Source organism: Astatotilapia calliptera, chromosome 5 (assembly GCF_964374335.1).
Source record: "Astatotilapia calliptera chromosome 5, fAstCal68.1, whole genome shotgun sequence".
Taxonomy (NCBI): domain Eukaryota; kingdom Metazoa; phylum Chordata; class Actinopteri; order Cichliformes; family Cichlidae; genus Astatotilapia; species Astatotilapia calliptera.
In genome coordinates, this window is record NC_137426.1 from 4,549,149 (window position 1) to 4,570,124 (window position 20,976).

The 20,976-nt window shown below is 41.1% G+C and overlaps 1 protein-coding gene across 4 annotated transcripts in view; it reads right to left on the bottom strand.

Moving 5' to 3' along the window:
• Positions 1-20,901, bottom strand: part of kif5ab (kinesin family member 5A, b) — a 72,422-nt gene extending 51,521 nt beyond the window's left edge. For 3 of the 4 annotated variants that reach the window (XR_013909154.1, XM_026166767.2, XM_026166766.2), the window contains exon 1: positions 19,914-20,901. Coding sequence is in view for 3 of the 4 variants with exons in the window: in XM_026166767.2 (XP_026022552.2) it covers positions 19,914-20,042 (129 nt within the window). In the remaining variant the exon portion in view is untranslated. The remainder of the gene's footprint in view (positions 1-19,913) is intronic. The other variant, XM_026166764.2, reaches the window with a different exon arrangement.
• Positions 20,902-20,976: the final 75 nt, after the last annotated feature.

Genomic DNA, 20,976 nt, shown 5'->3' on the forward strand with positions numbered 1-20,976 from the left:
GCAAACCTGCATATCATGTAAATGTGTTTTAGTGGTAGACGATCTATAAAGAATGTATGTCTGCCCTTTGCATAAATTGCATATGACCTGTGAGGATGATCTAAACTATGATTATTGCTGTATCAGAAAAACCCCGGTGATCCATACTATCCGTACTATCAGCAACTGTGAATAAAATACAACAATAATTTCGCCAAAATTTTACAGATGGGCCCCATTGTTCCTGAAGGTTCCAAATGGGACAGCAAGATAAACTCGAAACCCCACAGCGCTCCAGTTTACAGTGGCTTGAGTAATAAGTTCTGTCAAAGATGCATGGCTCACTGACTCACAATTTATGGTTTTTCTTTTTGGGCTTTTGAGCACATTTATTATTTGGTTTTAAAGTTCCATTAAGATGACATTTTATTTATTTGTCATATCTATTTATGTATTCTGCTTTGGCCGGTGGAAAGAAAAGAGAAAAAAATAAAGCAAAAAGGATAGGTCGACGAATTTATGTCATTTTTAATGATCGCTAAAGAATTAAAGGGAAGTGATGATGAATAATGAAATGTTAGATTAAACTGCACCACCACAGAAGAAAAAATGCTTGAAGCTTGTTAACTTAATTAAGTAGTCTATAAGACATATAAGTTATGATATTTTGCTTACAATGAAATATTCTTTTGATTAAGGAAGCTGGAAAAAAGTGGATGTTTCTAAGGTAGCTGGAGCTAATGTAGATGATGCTGTGTGGTTTTTACCTCTGCTCTGATTCTCTCCCACTTACTTTTTAAAAAAGACATTTAAAGACAGAATCTGAATCTTTGCCTTGACAAACAACTAGACAGTGCAGTAGTTTTGCATTTCAGTTTTATTTACACGGTTTAGCACAATCACTACCAGGCCTGTGCTCATGGGGTTTGGTCAGGCACAAAAAATAACATGGATTTGCAACCCTGTGGGTCCAGTGCCCATGGGGACAGGCAAAGGAAGGGGCCTGGACCTGTGGACCCTCAGGATTGCAGACTCATTTTTGAGATGCGGAATGTCACCTCTTCAACGAGGACCTGAGCTAGCGCAGGGTGGGACTAGATATCATTGTGTGCACCGGTGCACACAGTGATATCTAGCTTTTCTCCAGGATTCTGGAGAAAAGCAGGTCTCTCCTTTTCAAGACTGGCCCATGCTGGTGTGGGGACACTTACAAGCCCCCGGCTGTGCATCATCATTGTGGCGTTTTTCCATTTTCTTGGAAAGGAACTGCATAGTGATCTAAAGCAGAGTGTTGGTTCATTATTGGACTTCTATGCTAGGCATGGGCTGGCCTTTACAAACACCATGTTTGCATATAAGGTGGCTCTTACGTGTATTTGCTTAGGTCGAAAAACAGTGATTTACTTTTTTGTCTTGGACACTCAGATGAAGAAAGGAGTGGAGGTATTAAGTGACCACCACCTAGTTGTAAGTTGGACCAGATGGTGAAGAGAAGGCTCACGGACAGCAAAGCCAAACAAAAAGTGAACATCTGGCAGAAGCCTGTGAACGAAAGGTCTTAAACTCCCATGTCCAGCATTATTTCTTTTGCATCCTGGGAGAGGCTGGGGACAAATGAGTCATGGTCAAGACCCACACTGCTTGCAGGAGCTGTGGTTATAAGGTCATCGGGACGTCTGGAATACTCTCCTTAGCCTTCTGCTGCTGCGGATGGGTGGCTGGATGGATGGATGGATGGATGGGTTTATCACAATGAAAATGTGTAGGGTGTTTTTTTTATACAACAGCTTGTGATCCTTTTCAGTGTTGCTATGGTGTGACATGAAGCTGGCACTGCGGCGTGCATTAAAATAATCCACTTCAATAAAAAGAAAATTATAAATAAATCAAAAAATAAACACCATAAGCAAAAACCCTTAGGCCAATCTAGTATATTGACACAATTTATAGAGGTTATATAAAACGTATTATTTCAACCTGCCAAGAGATTGAACTCTGTTCAATCTATATATTTTTTTAAAGTTGTCGCACTAGAGGAGAAAAAAAATACAATTTGTGCCGCTCCCCAACAACGGTCAGTGAAAATCACGCTGAATTACTGCAGAGTAACAATAACAGAGTGTTTCAGCAATGACCTCCCACTTTACACTTTTATCTTTTATTAGTGACAGACTGCAGGAACACTTTGGCAAAATACAAGCTTCAATTTTTTATTTCTATTCTACTTCTCAATAAGCTGAGCTGTTGTGCTGTAATCACAGCTGCAGGTACAAACAAGCTCCACGTCAGAACTGATTAACCCCGACTCTCTTCCGAATGAGCCATTTATAATATACTACACACATGCTAAATACTATGGAGGGAGGCACAGGGGAAGGGAGAGGAGTCATGATGTGGTCTTCATCGGGATGAATAAAATGAATCTGTTATGTAAGCTGGGTAAAAAACAGCCCTTTGCCCATCATTTGTTATGCTGTCTCCACTAAAACACTAATCTGCTCCTGTGCTGCATGAATGTGATAATAGCACCGGCATACAAGACATTCTGTAAGCTTTCTATCTACACGTCCATCTTTCTGTCAGGCCTGTTGGTCCAGTTAGGTATTGTTACATCTGCTTGTTTGCCTCAGTGCAGAGTCTAACATATGTCTTTTCAATTTCGTGAGTGGACGCTGTTAAAAATGCAAGCGTGGGAAGCATAGTGTGTGCATATGTGAGTGTGTGTGTTTGTGTGCATGTGCATGCGTGCAAATAATATATCCAATTAAATTTGTACATGCAGACATTGTCTATGGCCCTCAGCTCTGTGTGCCATGCTAAACACCCACATGGCCTATCCAGCCTGCAATCTGCTGCTGTCTGCCAGGAAACAAAGAGGCAGTGGGCTGCGAGAGTGAGAGAGAGAGAGGAACACCAAGACGCAGACAAAGAGAGAGTTACAGAAAGGTTCAAAAACCGCAATAAAAAACAGAAACTGTGAGACTTTTCCCCAGCGGGCAAAGAATGGACAATTAATTACAAGACCGAGCTGTGCAAGGAGACAATAATCAGAGAGCAGAAAATAAAGTAGTAAAATCAAGCTATATAATCAGCAAAAAAGACAGAGAGAGAAATACAATCAAAATAGAAAACGACAAACCCAGGAGGTGCAGAACAGACAACAAGAACAAGAGGAAATGAAAGAATATACATTAAAAAGACAAAGAAATGAGAAATACAGGGCTGCAGCAGTCAGTGACAAATTTAGATTATTATGTGAGGGGGGCAGAGTTTAGGACCCTGTAGAGCAACCTGAGGGCTTGGCAGGGATCACACAATCATATTTATGTAAAAAAAGAAAGAAACATAGCAACCGTGTTGCCATCAACCATCAGTTTATGGACTGTTTTGAGCATTTAAAGCCATCTTGTTTTCTAAAACCAGATATGACAAGTGAGCTGATGCATCTGACTAAGGAACCGAGGGCGCCACTCGCTCACACAAAAGCAACCTGCCAGTCAAAAATTAGCCAAACTCTGCTTTAGTGCTTATTTTAGCATAATTTAGACCACAATTTATAAAATCAAAATTGTGCTGTGTTGGAAAAAGGCTTAAAACTATTGGCAGTGACAATACATGCATCTCACTAGGTAAATGCATGTACAAATAATAAATTCTGCTAGATTTCTGCACAATCTAATTTTTTTTTGCAACATGAGAAGTAGCTGCGTACTGGTCAGAAAGGCACTTCCACACTGGCCTCACATTTCAGACCAAGAATCCATATCCGTGATTCAATTTGAATTCATTCAAATATATATCATACATGGTTTTTGATTCTCATGCATATGTCAGTCTCTTTTCCTAACTCCTTGTGCAAACAACAAGATGAAGAACAATATGTTCCAGCCAAAAGAAAAACGTGGAATTTCCATGTAAATGAGCATCCCCCTAAAGCAGCTTTAAATGGCAACCTGAAACTGGCTCCCGATGCTGATAAACCAATAGAACTGTCAAACCCTTCTTCTACAGCAGATGTTTTCACAGATAAATCCGTACTATACCATAACCAGAGCCATCTGGCAGATGCACAAAATTATGAAGCAGCAAGTAAAGAAAGCAGAAAAACAACACTGAGGATGTTCATTCAACTTTATATTTTCTTTATAAATTTTATATCAGATAAACAAATCACAGATATGACTCAGACTCTATTCGCTAAACAGCTGAACACTCTGGCTTTGTAAAACGTGCTTCAAACTATTTCAATTAAATCATTTACAGTTTCCAGATCATAAAGCTGAATGAACAAAAATGGTGATGTAATCATTTTTCCAGGATTTGAAAAGGAAAAGCAGAGTCAAAGATGCTTTTTACACATGTTTAACTTTTTGGCCCACGTATTTGTCTACAAAACTACGACACTGAATTGTATCATAGTCAAGCAAACCTAACTGAAAGGGAATCTATTCATGCACGGTCCTACGTATATCCACATAAAACCTGCAGAGGGTCTAAAGACAAGGGAGTGGTGGCAAAATTACCAAGTTAACCTTGAAACTTCTAATATGTTTGGAGTTGTGTTTAAAGTTTTTATTCCTCAACTCCCAAGCAGCCAATAAAGAGCTGATCTGGCAGCACTTGGAGGACGAGCACAATATTAGATAGGTGGTTTAAATTTTGCAGCTATTCAATTACTGACAACAGACAGTAGTAATGCACCAAATCCCTTTGCCACATGTTAAAAAGGCTAAAAACGACAGAGTTGAAAAGATAACCGCCCACAGCTAATACTTTGATTACAGTAAACTCTGCAGGGCTTCGTTTTAAGGAGAAATCACAGCCGAGGTTACAGCAACTCAGTCACGGCTACAAAACCAACAATAGCAGCTGCTATGAGAAAGTCTGCACAGAGCGCTTCACCGTGAGAAAGTAACACGCTTCACTGCATCGTGCCTAACATCCACTTCTTCCCTGAGAGGTTTTTCAGCTCCGTAATTACCCAACGCTACATCCACCTTTGCTCCTGGCAGACAACACGCATTACTTGCTTGGTCACACAAGGTCATTTGATGGGAAACTGCTTTATGGAGGTCTGTCACTTGACCTTTATGTTTCTGGTGAGGAGCATTTCAAAGAAACAGCAACCTTTCTGCAAGAAAAGGCTAATTCTGGAAATAACACCTTCTGCTTGTGCTGAATATTTAGTGACTGCCAACATTCGCAATGAGGGAATAATGCTTTCCAACACAGGGTGCATTTCCCTTCCACTAACCAGGAGAGACATTAGTAAAAAATTGACAGAAAGAGCTGGAGGAGATGATGGAAAAATTGGGCCGTGTATGTGTTTCTCCTTCTCCAACACATTGAGATCATTTTTTGGCTCGTTTGTAGATGTTTGGTCTTCCTGTGTAGGCTTGACTGGGGGCAGAGAGGAGGCAGAGGCAAAGGAAGTCCTATTTCCACTAATCAAAGTGAGAGTTTATCTTGGTCTCTGTCAGTCTTTGCATCAGTCTTACCCACAAATTCATCAACCCTCCTCTCTCTCCCCACAGAAATGCGAAAACAGGCACAGTGAGAATGACAGGAGAGAGTAGCAGCTCAAGCTGCCAATGTCTGCACCATTCTTCAGGCTAATCAGGCTTCAAGCCCCAGATAACAGCATCATTAGCGTTTTTCTCGACAACAGAAAACCCCTCACAACTGCAAAAGCTCCAGTCACACAATATTATCTATCACTGCTGTTTTCCCTAATTCACTGGGCTGACAACTCGCAGAGTCGACTGGCATAGTGCCTCGAGGGCAAAGTGGCTGTGAGGTTCACATGTACAGTAGTGAAGTCTGGATGCAGAGATGCAGTGGTGGCGTTGTATTCTTCTTCTTCTTCATTTTTTTGTTTTTTCAGCTATCTTGTACTCATCAGAGCCATTTTTGTAGCAATTTCACTTAATCGCTAGCTTGGGGAACTGAGGTTTACCACCCAACATTACTTTGTTAACACACTTCTAATCAGTTATTTTCCTACATCAAGTTGCTTATAAAAGATCCACGGATAGAAGTGGAGCAATTATTCCTGAATCAAAGTGAGATACTCTGCATAATTTATCAAGATGAATGAAGGAAACGGGAGACAGAGGAGTGGAGATGGGAAGGAAAGACTGGGCTTTGTTCGCCGGGACTCAGACCAGAAAACGGGAGCAGCAGCTTCCCAGTGGACAAAAAGCGAAGTTAGAAATTGAAAGACTTGGAGTGACTTCAAAATGAGGAAATGGAGACAGACTAATTGATTGTTATAATGCAAGCCATGACGGATGAACTTCAACGACAGCCAGAAAAGAAATGAGCAGAAATGATAGATTGATAAAGGCAATAAAATGCCAAAAGCAAATATTTCATCCTGTTCTTCATATTCCGGGAAAGTCACACACTTGAAACACTCACCACAGCCGAGCCTTCTTCTGCTTGGTACACACTTGATTGTAGAGATAACACACACATAACAGATGCATCCACCCTCCAGGTCTGAATAGTCAAGTCAAAGTGAAAGCACATTAAAAAGTGCTTTTAAATGACCAGCAGGAGGCAGCACCAGTGGTTATAAGTCTTTTATGAGTCTGTGGAAAAAGTACCCTACTTCTTACGTGATTTATAACCTTACTAAACATTCCTCCTAATGCGCTTATGGACTTACTATATCATAATTTTTGATATGACTTGCAGTTTATGTTGAAAGCTAATTTATTCAAAATTTTAACAAGTGAGTGAAAGTGGGAATAGCATTTACCTAAACAGTAATTCCTCACATGGCCTGGAAGGAAGCAGGGACTCTGATTTCTAACACGTGGGGCAGATTTTCCAAGAAACGCCTCATATTTCTAACCCTGATTTAGCTGGTTTTAGCTTCACGTCACTTGATGACATAGATTAACTCAAATATTTGTTCATGCTCTCAAGCTAGTTGGCCGCCTAATAATTCAGTCTATGCAGCAGCGTGGCTGGTTCATTGCACCCGGCCTGAACATGATGTGTCACAACCATATTAGAGTTTCTAATGCCCCATGTACTGTGTGAGAAGGTACTACACACAATATTCCCGGTTTATTGGTGTAAATAGGATCTACAAATAGGAAATTATATGACCGAGCTTTGAGAAACACTTCAAATGTCTTTTTCATAATGTGCTTATTTGTGCCTTGTCTGTGGTGTTCATGGCTAATCTAAGCTAAGATTAATATAGAACATCATAAGGACATTAGCATGGCATTTCTCTTGTCATCTCACCCTTTGCAAGAAGGCAAACAAGCATGTTTCACCAAATATCAGGCTATTACGCTTAAAGTGAAAAGGGTAAATTATCATTAGCAGTTCTACTGATGAAGAGCATGCAATAAAAAACAAAAGCCTCTAGAAAACAATTTTGTCAATTAAATGTTGACAAAGTTCTTGAATCCCTTTTTGTGTTGTTTAGAAAACACAAACATCCCACCTGATAACACTTAATTATGTTGTTTCATGAGAGGCTTTATTTGTTTTTGCTGTGCATCATGTTGCCTTTATGATTCCAGAAACTTCAAATAATTCAACCGTATTCTCTTTATTGAGCATAAAAAAAGCTCAAGCACACACTGAGGAGAGCCCTCAGCATTCTGTAAGTGCAAAGCACACAGAAAATTAAATTTTGTTCAGATACTGCAAACAGTGCAGAGAGACAAAGGAGAAAAGGTTTCAGAAGGAGAGGGGGTAAGGAGCAAGGAGAAGAAAGGAAACACTTGGCAGAGATGACAAAGATGCCTCATCGTCTATGTGACACTGACTGCTCCAGCGCTTGCCTGCAATGTCACATTTGATTGGCCCCCCTGCCTTCACACATTTTCCATTTATTGATGTTGTAGAATTATAAAAATCCTAGAAAACAGAAATGAGCCTTGAGGAAGAACTGAGTTGTCTAACACGAAGCGAGATCAGCCGCGTCAGCCTGAAGCAAAGATTTTCAGTCACAGCCCGAGACAGTGTGAGCGCCCAGCTAATAGCTGTCCTCCCTCTCAAAGGGAATATTTGATGTCAAAAGGCATATCTAAGGTCTTGCGGCCTCACACTTGTTATCTCCTTTTCAGCCAGCAGTCTCTTCCTTTCAGCTCTACCTGCGTACAAGTTAATGCAATCAAAATTAATTCACACAGGATACAGGATTACTCGTGACAGCAGCTTTGTCTCTGTCTACAGCACTTCAGCACACTGGGGAAAAAGCCAAACACATTTAGCATTTAATGCTGAAGAAATGTGTGTGTTTTTCTTTTCAGTCAGCAACTTTACCTTAAAACGCCCTGTGCCAAAGTGCCAATATAACTTAAAATGTGTAAAGTAATTCACGCAGCACCTTCTAACACTACGGGAGCAGACAGCGCATCAGTTTATCACGTTTTTTAAAAGGAATATATGAAACGTTTTGAAAGGTGAAAAATATGTCACCCAAAAAGTGGTTTATAGAAAGCAATCTTTCAACTGAGCCATTGGTCCTTCTCTACGACTAATTCAATTAGTACACAAACCTTCGAGCCAACTTTACTGGTTGATTTTAGCCAAGAAGTAATGCTCCAATGTAACGATAACGCAACCAGCTTACAACTCTAGGCCAAATTAAAATAGAGGGTTTGTGTGGTACAGGGCCACAGTCTAGATTAAATGTGAGCCTCGACACTGTGACTGATCCTCCATACAGCACGTTTCAAAGGAAGACACTCACAGTACCCCACCAACCAGCCACAGTTCTGCACCACACCACTGGTATAAGGCCCATTAATGTGGCCGAGAACGAATAAAAAATTAGACCACGAAGAAGATTCAGAAAAGTAGCACACATTTCAATCAGCTTCTGCTGCAAGCAATTAGACTGAATCAAACTAGGACTGAGCAATGATTTAAATTTCCTGTAAAAACAACATGGTTATGGTGATTTTCACTGTAATTCTGCCACAACTAATGACAGCAACATGCAGCGAGGTAATTTGGATAATAAAGGCCTCCAGGAAGAAAAAAAGCGACTTTATTAAGATTTTGCATAAAATGGAATTAATGAGAAACTCCAGGAGACAAAAGAGGTAAGGTAAAAGAGCAAACCAAAATAAATAAAAAAGTTTGATATGATTATCGACGTACCTGCTGGAAGCCAAAACAAAAATCGCATCGTGCTGCTTTAGCCTGGAGAGAAATGCTTTTTAAAGTCTGAGCTGGGGCCAATCCTTGGCCATTCAAAGATTAAAATAAGCCTGATATTTATGTTTGCCAAGATTTTCCAAGTCTCTTTTATGTGATGTAGTTTAAATTAAGTACTAAAATCGGGATAAATTAGATTATCCACAGAAAAGGAAAATGTGCTTTAAAGCATGGCTCTCCTGGGAAATAATAAAAAAAAATGCTGGAGTACATGTCAGCATTCTTAAATGTCAGTTCGATTAACTGTGCCGTGTTTAACCAAAGGAAACAAAGTGTTGGGCATTGGATGGCTGGGATATTCCTTTTCTCTCCTTGGGATTTCCTTGCTTTCCTATTCCCAAGACAACAAAACACCAGGGGTGCTAGCATGTCCCGACACGTGCACGAGCATGTGCAGCTGGTTTATGAGGTACTGCTCGCATACACTGAGGGCAGACACGCGGCCTGGGCAGCATCCTGGGCATGGCCGTGGCTAATGAGAAGAGGACGCTCCATTAACACTCCCCAGAGCTAAAAGCTTGGTAGTCACAACCCACTTGTGTCACAAAGGCAGAGGAATCATGAGGAAAGTGTTGACGAACTGGAAGAGCTTATCTAACCCTGACACACATGCACACTGAGTAAAAATAAAGACGAGCTGAAGGAACTGGAGTTAATATCCTGTTCAGTGTGGCTGCTGACTGAATTGATGTCAGTGTGATGTTAGTATTAAGGCGTGCTGAGAGTCTTTATTGGTATGGGGTAGATAGTTTTGATCCTTGACATTATAAAATTGCACAAGTTAGCTTTAATACGGTGATGATTTAAATATTGATTTCTTTATTGAGGAAAGCAAAATAGATCTCAATGAGCCCTTTTATCATTTTGTACCTCCTCACATTTCTAGGAGGGATAAAGGGACGTAAACTCCGCCAAAGTCAACAGATCCCTTAATATTTTGGCTCCTGACTGACGGGAGCTTCCCCTCTTGACGCTATTAAAACCTGCTAGAAGCCTCTGCCAAAATGAATGAGATGACAGATGAGCTGAGCTTTTTTTCTCTCTTCTTTAAACTGCTGCTGAGTCATGAGGAAATGAGCAGCGGAATCATTACACCATGAAATCCAGCCAGACAGAGAAAAATACTGTGAAGCATTTATTGTGAAAGAGAATGACAGAAAGAACGAGAGAGGGAAGAAGCAGACGAGGTCTAATCCCAAGAGGTGGCTGCTTTCGCACCGATATCCAACATGGAGAAAAGAGTCCAGATCTTGACCCTGCACAGCAGTCCCATCACACTGCTAATTGGAAAGGGTGTGAGCTCTGCGCTGATAGAATTAGAGTGCCAAAGTGTGCGAGCGAAGGAAGAGCACACCTTAGATCACCACTTGTGATTCTGCTTGGTTTCCAGACAGTTAACGGTAATGCGAAAAAATATCCTTGAGAAGAAATGGTTCTGCTGGAGCTATAAATAACAGGTACAAGACAGGTAGATGACTTTACACGGCGCCCGACATGCTCTGTCAACAGTTTGTTTCAACAGCAGCTGTTTCCCCTGCATCTTTTCTACCTTGGCGCCTAATGAAGAAAAGGACAGGAGAAGGCGGGAGGATCGGCTCACAGATGAGATTAAAGAAAAAGAGCCCATCAGAAATCAGAATCACAGCCATCCCACCAACTAAGAAGCTGCTGGTTAATAATCAGCTAGTTTTTAACCATGTTACATCTATTCTCTGCAGCAGCACACCATTTGACCTTAATTTATTAGTAGCAGAAAAAGTAAAAGCTACCTCATGTGCCCACATGACATCTGAGAGCTGAAGTGCAGGGTACGCGCTCTCTGTGAGCTCTCTAAGACTGTTATAAGACCTCTAATCCGCTATTCTTCCCAAAAATGTAAACAAGGTGTTGCTCACTGTTATGAATACAGCAGCCACTGCAATTTCTATAGAAGTCTTGTAAAACACTTAAGGGAACAGCAGCCATGGAAGAATAATCCATGGGATATATAAATGCTGTGCAAAAAATAGAAAATCAATAGTTGTTTAGTCCACACATATTACTTGGTTTTACTAACATGGGGGCAGAGAGCCACATTGCTTTTCATTCATCTGTTACGGTCAACAAAAAAAGCAAAGGTCACTCTGCTCCATGTAATGATGACATGGAGGTCAGCGTGGTGCTACGAAACTTCGAAACTTGATATAATGAGTGTTTGAAATGTTTCTTGTTATTTGCTGTACTTTGGTTCAATCTAAATCAGTGTGGACCTGCACTGCGAGGCCGGCTCATTAAAATGTAACTCTAATTTTGGAAAGCAACGGACCGTGATAAAACAGGCCCACAGGTATGGAAACACAATGACCTCTAGTTTGTGAGACACTGAAGGGTAGATCCATGGTGGAGGCTTTTCCTCTGGCTTCGTTGTAATACTTAGAAATGGGAAAGGACCTAATAATCTTTGTTGATACGTTCTTTCATCCTCTCTTACCCCCTCAAGTTAAACTCAGCGTTCGGCTAAAAATAATCACAAGGAAAGCAAACAAAATGGAAAATATTTTCGTTTCTGGACAAAGGGAATGAAAGTGATAGTGCTTATCCCGCAGACTCTAGAAGATGAACACAGCCGCTGGGTATAAAAAAGTGAAGCCAAAGCAGAAGCTCCTTGAGATCCAATTCAACTGAGTATCACTGGGTGCTGGCTCCACAAAAAATAAATGTGAAAAAATCTGTCTGCAACAGATGCCCATCCAAAAAATGATCTACTCTGGTGAATTCTTGGATAGTGGTGATTTTAAAACAATTTTATCACTAAAAAGAACTAAAAGGGCAACATAAAAACCCCAAGATGCTCTCCAATGCATCCATCCATGTGTGTACATGTTATGCAGAATGCACTTACAAAGCATAGAAGAGAGTGCTTGTGTTGTATAAAGCACTAGAGTAGAAAAGCGCTATATAAGAATCAGTTGATTTACCGTTCTCCAGTCACTCTACCCTCTCCAAATATATTCACTTATATCTCCAAAAACCAAGATGGTGATGGCCCCCACTGGCAACACTGTCCTGTGTTGGTAACAATGTAATAGGGTTGCAGAAAAGCTGGACAGATCAGAGAGATAGAGACAGGCAGCAGTTTACACTCTTACACAATCTAATACTTATTTGTCTTTCCTACACAGGTTTGCTCTTAAAGTTAACTCCATTCTGGGAGAGTGAATCTTGAGCTGCTGAGAATCTTTAAAGCAATGGTTGGGACTTCCAGTCAATCAATCAATCAATTAATTAAACAGATTATTGTGGATTTGAAAATCTTTCTTGGTTTTCATATGTACCTATTTTCAGTGATATCAACTTTAATCGCATTTTCCAAGTTACCTATATGTGACTACAGCATAATAAAACTGGAAATTGTGTTTTTGGTTTGCCAAACCATATTTTTAATGCCCCCCTTGGCTCATGCGCTAATCACATGAGCCAAGGTGTGAAAAAGGGTGTGGGTCGTTATCAGCAGAGGTTTCAGGTGAAACTATTGTGAGACCCAATCATGTGACTTACTGAGATCACTTTCATAACCTATAAATGATCTTAAAGCTTCACCGTTACATTACAATAACAATAATTACAGTAATAATTACAGTAATTTGACAAATGTGGCATGCTTATAATAGTTCTAACATTTTTCATAAGCATCTTAATTCAGAACTTCTTATCACACGCTGCTCCTGCTATGAATATGATACAATTTTAGTATGCCTGTTACTACTGGACAGCAAGAAAGAAAAAATTCCATGTCTTTTCGCCCCCGAGGCTGCAACCATCATTTATTTATTCATAGACCCGAAAGCGTGATTCACCGTCACAGTTTTTTTTGACTAACAGAAGATTAGGAGGGACAATCTGGCCTTTCTGATGCTGCATTATTGCAGGCAGTGAAATACTCGAGACAGCTGTGTCACTCCACTGTGGAGCAAACACAAAGACCATTCGTTGGGGCAGTACAGCCAGAGTGATTATTACTGTCACCCAGCCACAGAGTGATGCTTAGCTCCACAGGTGGCTGCAAATCTGACGGTGAAAAAAAAGACAATAAAAGACTATGAATAATAAACACATTCATTTTGGGGTCACACAGAGAAGATAATGTGCCATACTGCCGTTGTTATCAAAATTAGCCTGATGATGATAATGTCTGAAAGTGCTTTGAGGAACTGATAAGAAGGCTGACTGGAGTTTTGATGTATGATCTGTGATAAATGATCGCATTGTTCTTCTGCTAGTTTTAGGTTTTATTTAGCCACTTTGCTCTGCACTCTTTCAGCTTTTAAACTCTCTCTGCCTGTGTTAGTGGGACAAACAACACAATCAAAGAAACACACTGCACTCCTGTTCTGCTGCTGCACCACACTTCAGATAAATTACACCGATTCCTCGCTTCTGATGTCAAACGGATGGGCCTATATCTTCTATAACAGCAGGGAAGCCATCAAACACAAGGTTCAATTAAAGCCCCGAGTTCTCAAGGTGAAAGGCATCTTGCCCAACACCTAGCTGCACGCAGACACAATTAGCATAGAATAATTATTACTGTCACACAGCCAGTGGTTTCAACAACTTTAACAGCAGAAGCCAAACATCATTTATGAAAGATAAGCTGATGTTTGATGAGAAACAAAAACACTTTTTTCTTGCTTGAAGTGAACAGTTCATAAGCTACAGAGTCCTGCTTCGGTTCAAATGAATCGATGAAAACTTCTTTTTTCATTTCTTACTGCTTCATCAGTGTGCACTGTGCACACTGATGTGAACGTGTCAAAGTTCTCATCATTAAAACCGATATCAAATTTGATCCTTGAGTCTTTCGTTGTTTGTTCCTTTGCACAGAAGTTTTTTCTGCACTTCACCAACACAAACTGTTTGAAAGTGCCAGAGATGTTCCCTACTATATCAATTCACAGTGTACCGACAGGCCATCTCCTTCAATTTTTAAATCTCTCCGGGTCCCCCCTTGTCTGCCATCCAGGTGCAGTCAAACCATCACTCTACAGCCTAAATCATTGCCTCTGTCAGTTAACAAGTTGTGGGAAGGAGTCATCCTCGAACAGACAAATGAAGGGTCATCACCACTGCCCAGATGCGAATTGTTTTTATCAGCCGACAAAATGTGGGTGCTTAGCTGTCACTACAGGGTTCTCGCAGCAGGTCTGCTTTCCTGTCGTCCTGATATTTTAAATCCTGATGCAATCTGACGGCCGGGGCATTTCAACTCACAGGAGACATGTACTTTTTTTAACAGCTTCTTCTGAGATACTAGAGGGACAGCGCACACACTGAAAGCATTTATGCACCAAAAGCCACTTACATTCATGCATTACATTCACAAAGATGAAAACTTCACACATGGTGTACTGACTGCAATTGAGGGGCGGTTGGTGCATGAAATGAGAGGAAATATAGGCAGAAAACTGCACTGTTCTGCCACAAATACTGGAACAACAGCAGGCTCTCACCATAGTGACGGAGTACAGTTCAACTTAAGTGGGCAACATGATGTTACCTCATTTCCTCAAACCTTTTTTTCAACCTTTGCCATCTATATGCTAATAAGAAGCATGCGTTGCTTCTTTTCAATATTAAGTAGCCTAAATGGAGCTAAAGTACTGCCCTTTCATTTCAAAAGACATACAGTCATTTAACACATTTTGTGAATTTTAAAACCAAAACATGGCCTTTCACATTTCTTCATCATCTGAATGAACATCTGAATTATGTGTTTATTATTCTGCTGTCTTCCAACCCAACCCAAACACATTTAAATTAGGGGTGGGCGATATAGACGATATACGATAGAAACGATATAAATTTGGCCAACGATAGAGATTTTGACTATACCGCTCTATCGCGATAGCGTATGTTGATGATGTCATCAAGCTGCGCCTGTTTTGGTCGAAAGCATTGCAGCGGCTACAACCATTATCATCTGCAAATTATGCCGGGCGACAGTCACAGCAAAGACATGAAGCACTTTTGAAATATGGGGAAATCCAAAAACTGCGCTTCCTCCACTTCCGTAACATTGATACATTAATGTTGAATTCTCTCGCAGCTGCTCTATTCCCATGTTGTTGCAGTATATTAATAACTAACCTCGTATTGTGGATGAATAATCTCAGTTAGGGTTGCCAACTCCCTGAAAAATAAATAAGGGACACCTCGTGGCCAGGGCCGGGCAACCCAGTTGTCTTCACCCTTCCCAGTGTGGTAGCTCTTGTTTTTGTGTGTGAAAATATTTTTTAACCATTTGACTTGAATTTGATTTAAGCAGATGCATATTCTTTGTGATATGACCATATGGGAAACAAATGATCATTTAGCCATTTATTTTTAGCTCAAAATGACAACATTAACACATAAAACAGGTCTCTTTCTTAAACAGAAGCCTGTCATGCTTAGCTTTTGAGAATATAAGTAAATCTTTCTTTAAAAGAACTCTGTCCTGCTTAACGTAAAATTATATAAATTAATAGAAAGCAATAGAACGAAAAATATTCTTGTAACTGTGCACATTCCCCGGGCGCCTGCTTAGTGGGCTGCCCACTGCTTCACTGAGTGAATGGGTCAAATGCAGAGAAAAACAAGTAATTTCCCCATGGGGATCAATAAAGTATCCATTATTATTATTATTATTATTATTATTATTATTATTATTATTATTATATAGTGCATTTAGTACAATTGGCTTCAGTTGAGGTATTATTTCAGCTTTTCTAATGCTAATCAGCTGCTCCTGTTTGTAAACCCGCTTGTTCCCATGATTACACATCTTAACTCATCATCATTATTAATCTATGTATTACTTTTACATATTAGTCATCTATTTGTTGTAATCATCTATCCTTACAGATGTTTATTACACAAAATAAATTATATTATCACACTTCTGGCCACATAGCGCTGATATTCACTGCACATGCCCATATTAACCCCAATGTTTACATACCATATCTGCTTCTGCCGTGGCCTGGTGGACAAAAAATTGGTTAAGGGTTCCCCGAGCTTTCACGCCTCTCATGTTCTTCATGTGCCCACCATTAGAAGCATGCCTATGGAAAAAGCGCGCCGGCACACAGTGAAGTGCGCTTTATAGGTGTTATCGTGCACTTTTCCAGCCAGGTGTTTTCCTTTTCCCATTCCTCCCTGTACTTTTGCAGCCTTTTTTTTCTTTCTCTGAGGGGAACAAACATTGTTGCTCTAATGCTGGGCTTACACTGTGCGATTTTTGGCCCATTTTGAGACGATTTTTGAGTCGTGCGACCGATTTGGTGATCGGCCCGATTTTGGCCTTCATCGTGCATCGTGTAGTATACGTGGGGTAACGAGAAGCGATTAACAACTCGAGCAGCTCCCGATCATCAATCGCTCGTGAGGGTGTCACCACAGCCGCTCACACTGCTCACGTGCAAACAGGTAAACGTCGGTGAAAAAGACGGAGCAGCACGGCTGTGCAGCCTGTGATCTGGACACAAGCGATGGAGGCACAACTTGTAGAACTTTGGAAAGCTCATCCGAGCCATTTCGATGTGGCCTCACAAAATTATCACGACCACAACAACCATGAAAATAGTTGGATTTACATGCTGCTCAATCACAGCTGCCTGATCAATGTTTTTCATTAGCAATTTAGCAAAGTTGATGGTGGTGGTGTGTCTGTGTGAGTGAAAGACAGAGAGAGCGAGCGAGCGACAGAATTTCTGTTATAACCTTCATGTTATGGACGCACAGTGTGCGCACTCAGGTCGCATCAGAGCATCGGGCGGTATAGTGTGAGACTCTGCATCGTGACCTACCAACTTCTAACCCCTGCGAGTCAATCGTGCAGTTTGAGCAGGAGCTGAATAACGTGACTGAAAAAATCGCACAGTGTCTGCCCAGCTTTAGGTGTACTGTCGTCCGAGACGTGCACCGCAGTGTCGGCGTTTGTTTCCCTTTTGGCCATGCTTCTTGTTGTGGTCATCTGTTGTCTTCCGGTATTTTCTCAGCAAGCGACCTTTCCTCGACCAATGATATAAGCGGTAATCTGAATTGTCATACTCGAATTGTCATAAGTGTGCTGTCAGCTCATTGGTCACAAAGCAGGAGAGGGGCTGGGAATTATGTTTTCAAACAAACCGTTAATTCCATTAAAAGTTATAGACTACTTTTGATTCTCACTGTATTACGGGACAAAGTGCGTCCCTTATTAGCTCAATACGGGACGTGTACTTTTGTTTCTAAATACGGGACGATTCCGTTGTTTAAGGGGCGGTTGGCAACCCTACTCTCAGTTGTTCTCCTGACTGAAGTTTGCCCCGTGTATAGCATCCTGCTATACGATTGCATTTGTCCCTAACCACCAGAGTCCCTCACGTTAACTTTTATTGAGTGGAAAAAAAATTGGCGTTCATCCTCCAGCTTTACTGTGCTAATGTTATGCTAACATAGCTGTGTCGCTAGCAATCACGTAGCACAACATTATATACCAGGTAGTCCAACTTCAGTAACCCTGCAAACGCCACTGCTGTTTAGTTTTCTGTCTTCATTTATGTTGGATGTGGTAGCAGAGCTGTACGTTTTAATTAGTTTCAAAAATCTCTCTGTCAGAACATGGTATGTTACAGGTGTCGAACTCCAGGCCTCAAGGGCCGGTGTCCTGCAGGTTTTAGATGTAACCTTGATACAAGACAGCTGATTTAAAGGCTAAATTACCTCCTCAACATGTCTTGAAGTTCTCCAGAGGCCTGGTAATGAACTAATCGTTTGATTCAGGTGTGTTGACCCAGGGTGAGAGCTAAAACCTGCAGGACACCGGCCCTTGAGGCCTGGAGTTCGACGCCCCTGTGATATGTCATGTTTAGGTGGAAACTAGCGAGCTAACTTCCTGTTAACTTGTAACTCCATTAAATTTAATAAATTCTGTTTTCATGGATGCATGGATGTTAAACTTAATTGTTGCACCTGGTAAAGCAGCAACGCTGATGATTTTATTAAAGATGAAATAATTTAGACCGTTTTTAACTCTCAGTGTTCGTTTGACTTTGGGACCTGAAGTCGATGGAGTTTTGGACCCAGATTACTCCGCGAAGCTCCTCACCACAGCAGCCGTAATGCTCTGACAATCCATCAAGCAGTGCGGCTTACCAAAGTTGTACATTTTTTAACAGATTTCTGCACGCCAAGATCGGTTCGAGGTCAGTAAGCACAACCAGAATTCATACATAAGGCACACTCTCGATTTTTGAGAAAATTAAAGGTTTTTAAGTGTGCCTTATAGTGTGGAAAATATGTTATACCGAAGAAAAGAATATATCGTGATATATATCGTTACCGCACGTGCTTCAAATTATATCGTGATATGGATTTTAAGCCGTATCGCCCAGCCTTAATTTAAATACAGTTGTCAAGTCTGATGCTTGAATTATATGATTTCAAGCTGCTATAATGCCAACCTGCCATCATCAAACAGCATCAAAATTATGTGATAACAAGCATTCGTTCTTCTCGAGATGTCCTGCTGCTGCAACCCAGAAAGAAAGACATTCCCGCAAGAAAGACGTGCCAGGATGTCAACCCTAATAAAGATGTCTTGCATTTTAATCCGTGTGTATATGTATTTGTGTGTGTGTGGCAACAGAGTGGGCAGACAGGGATTTTCTGGCACTTAAAGTCAACCTTCAGGCCAAATGGGTGTGGATTTCACTCTCTCCATCTCTGTGTGTCTGTTCACGTGTGCATTCTGGTGGAGAGTGTGCTCCACTAGAATGTGGGTGTTAGGAGTGAAAAATGAATGTCTGTGTCCATATTTAATTATAGGCGTGCATTTATGCATCTATGTGTGTGTATGTTTGTGCATGATAGCCTCGGTCCAGATGTGCTCTACACAAAAAGACCAATCGCATTTAGAAGACTCTAATTTTCCTCGTGCATGCCAGCGATTGTGCAAAGCTGTCAGTGGTGGAGGGATCCCAGTCGCAATAGTAAACACACCCTTACATACAAATCCATAAGTCAAATAAATATTTTATGCTTTGGTTCATTATATTGCTACTCCAAAGCCATGACAGTAATCATCAGCTTCTATTAAGTTTGTCTTGAAACAAAATCCATTCACTGAACAGAATCAACCCCAGATCATAATTAAGGCTCTCATTAGGGTTGCACCACCTGATCATTCAACAGTGCTCTTAACAGCTGACTACAAGAAGCATAAACAAGGAGATCAATCAGTACTGCATAATTTTTCTGAGAGAGGAAACACACCAAATGTCAGCAGATCAATACAGGAGAAGGAGCAAATAATGAACTTGCTTTGGATTACAAAGGTGGGGTCAAGATTTAGAGGCATTTCTGAAAATGGTTTTAATCACAAGGCTGGCAAAGCGCTCTGCTTTGTGGAGTTTAGTAATCCTGAAGAAAGGTGATGCTGGGGAATGGCTCTTCATCATTTTGATCTTGGGCTTAGGCTAATGACAGATTTTGGAAAGCCTTGTTTCCCACTAACAGCAGCATCACACACTTGGTTAATGCTGCAGGCTAATCGCAGTATCGATATTATTGACAGAGGCTATACTTAGTTTGATCCCTGTCAGAAGCCTCTAAGCTTCCAGTCTTCAGTCTGGCCGCTTGCCTATCAGATGTTTGAGTAAGATGATAAGTGTAACCCCTAGCGTTCATCAAGTGCACGGAGATGTGGCAGAATGAAAGGAAGGTGGGGGAAAAAAACTTACCCCGAGGATGACAGTGTCTTCTCCTTGAAATATTGGGATGAACTTATCTCCGCGGATAATTTCGGACTGGTTCAGTGGACGAAATCGACATAACACCTTGATATTGCATTCACCGTTCGCATCGGCCATTGTGAAAATAAAATTTGTGGTTTAGCTTCCAAAGAGATAAAGAGGAGTTTAAAAACAAAAATAATAGCCTGATTTAAAAAAAAAAAAAAAAGCCCCTGTGCAACCTTTTCTCCTAAAGCACCTGCACGCAAACTGGAACCACCGGATATAGCCACATGCAAAGCGAGACTGGCAGGCGAAGCATTTGGAGTTTGGGGTTGCAAAATATTAAAAGAAATGTAAAATAAAAGCAAAACAGAAGCAGCTCCTGGGTGTTTACTAAATTGCCCTCAAATCAAAGCTGAGCTGCATCTCGGCGGCGGAGAACATATGGAGAGTTGTAAATAGGGAGTAGAGTCCAAACTGGTCCGGTCGGTCTGGATAGGCTGCAGGCTTCTCAGAGGCATGCCTTGCATCACTGTCAGCCCTGCTCTCTCACTGTGGGCGGGGCGTGGTAGCGACTCAAATCCTCTCTCATCAGCACCGCGGGCAGAGGGACCGAGGAGCAGGGAGGAGCGCTCCAACTCTGTCATATATACATGAATTAGCCTCCGTGGAAACTTCTTCAATGTTTCAGATGCAGCAGCTGTTGCAAAAGCACGAAGTATTTCTGGCATTTACGGAGGCATTTCTGAAAACAGTAGTTTGTAAGGAGCGGGTCTAGGGCTGCACCAGTCTGGTCGTCATGGCAATGCTGTTTTGCATGAGAGGGTAGTCATGTGGGAACTAGAGGGTTCGTAATTTCCCCCCAGAGGCTTTCCAGTCTTAAGCAGTGCACTGTGAAGTTAATGAGAAGCCTTTGACACAAAACAAAAAGTCAGAATAATCAGATTCGCATATATCAGTAAACGGGTGAGATGTTATTTTGGGGGGAGTTACCGCAGTGCACGTGTCTTGTATCAGACCCCGATTGGTAAATGGACATGTCTTTCAAACTCCGTGCCTTCAGGCTTGC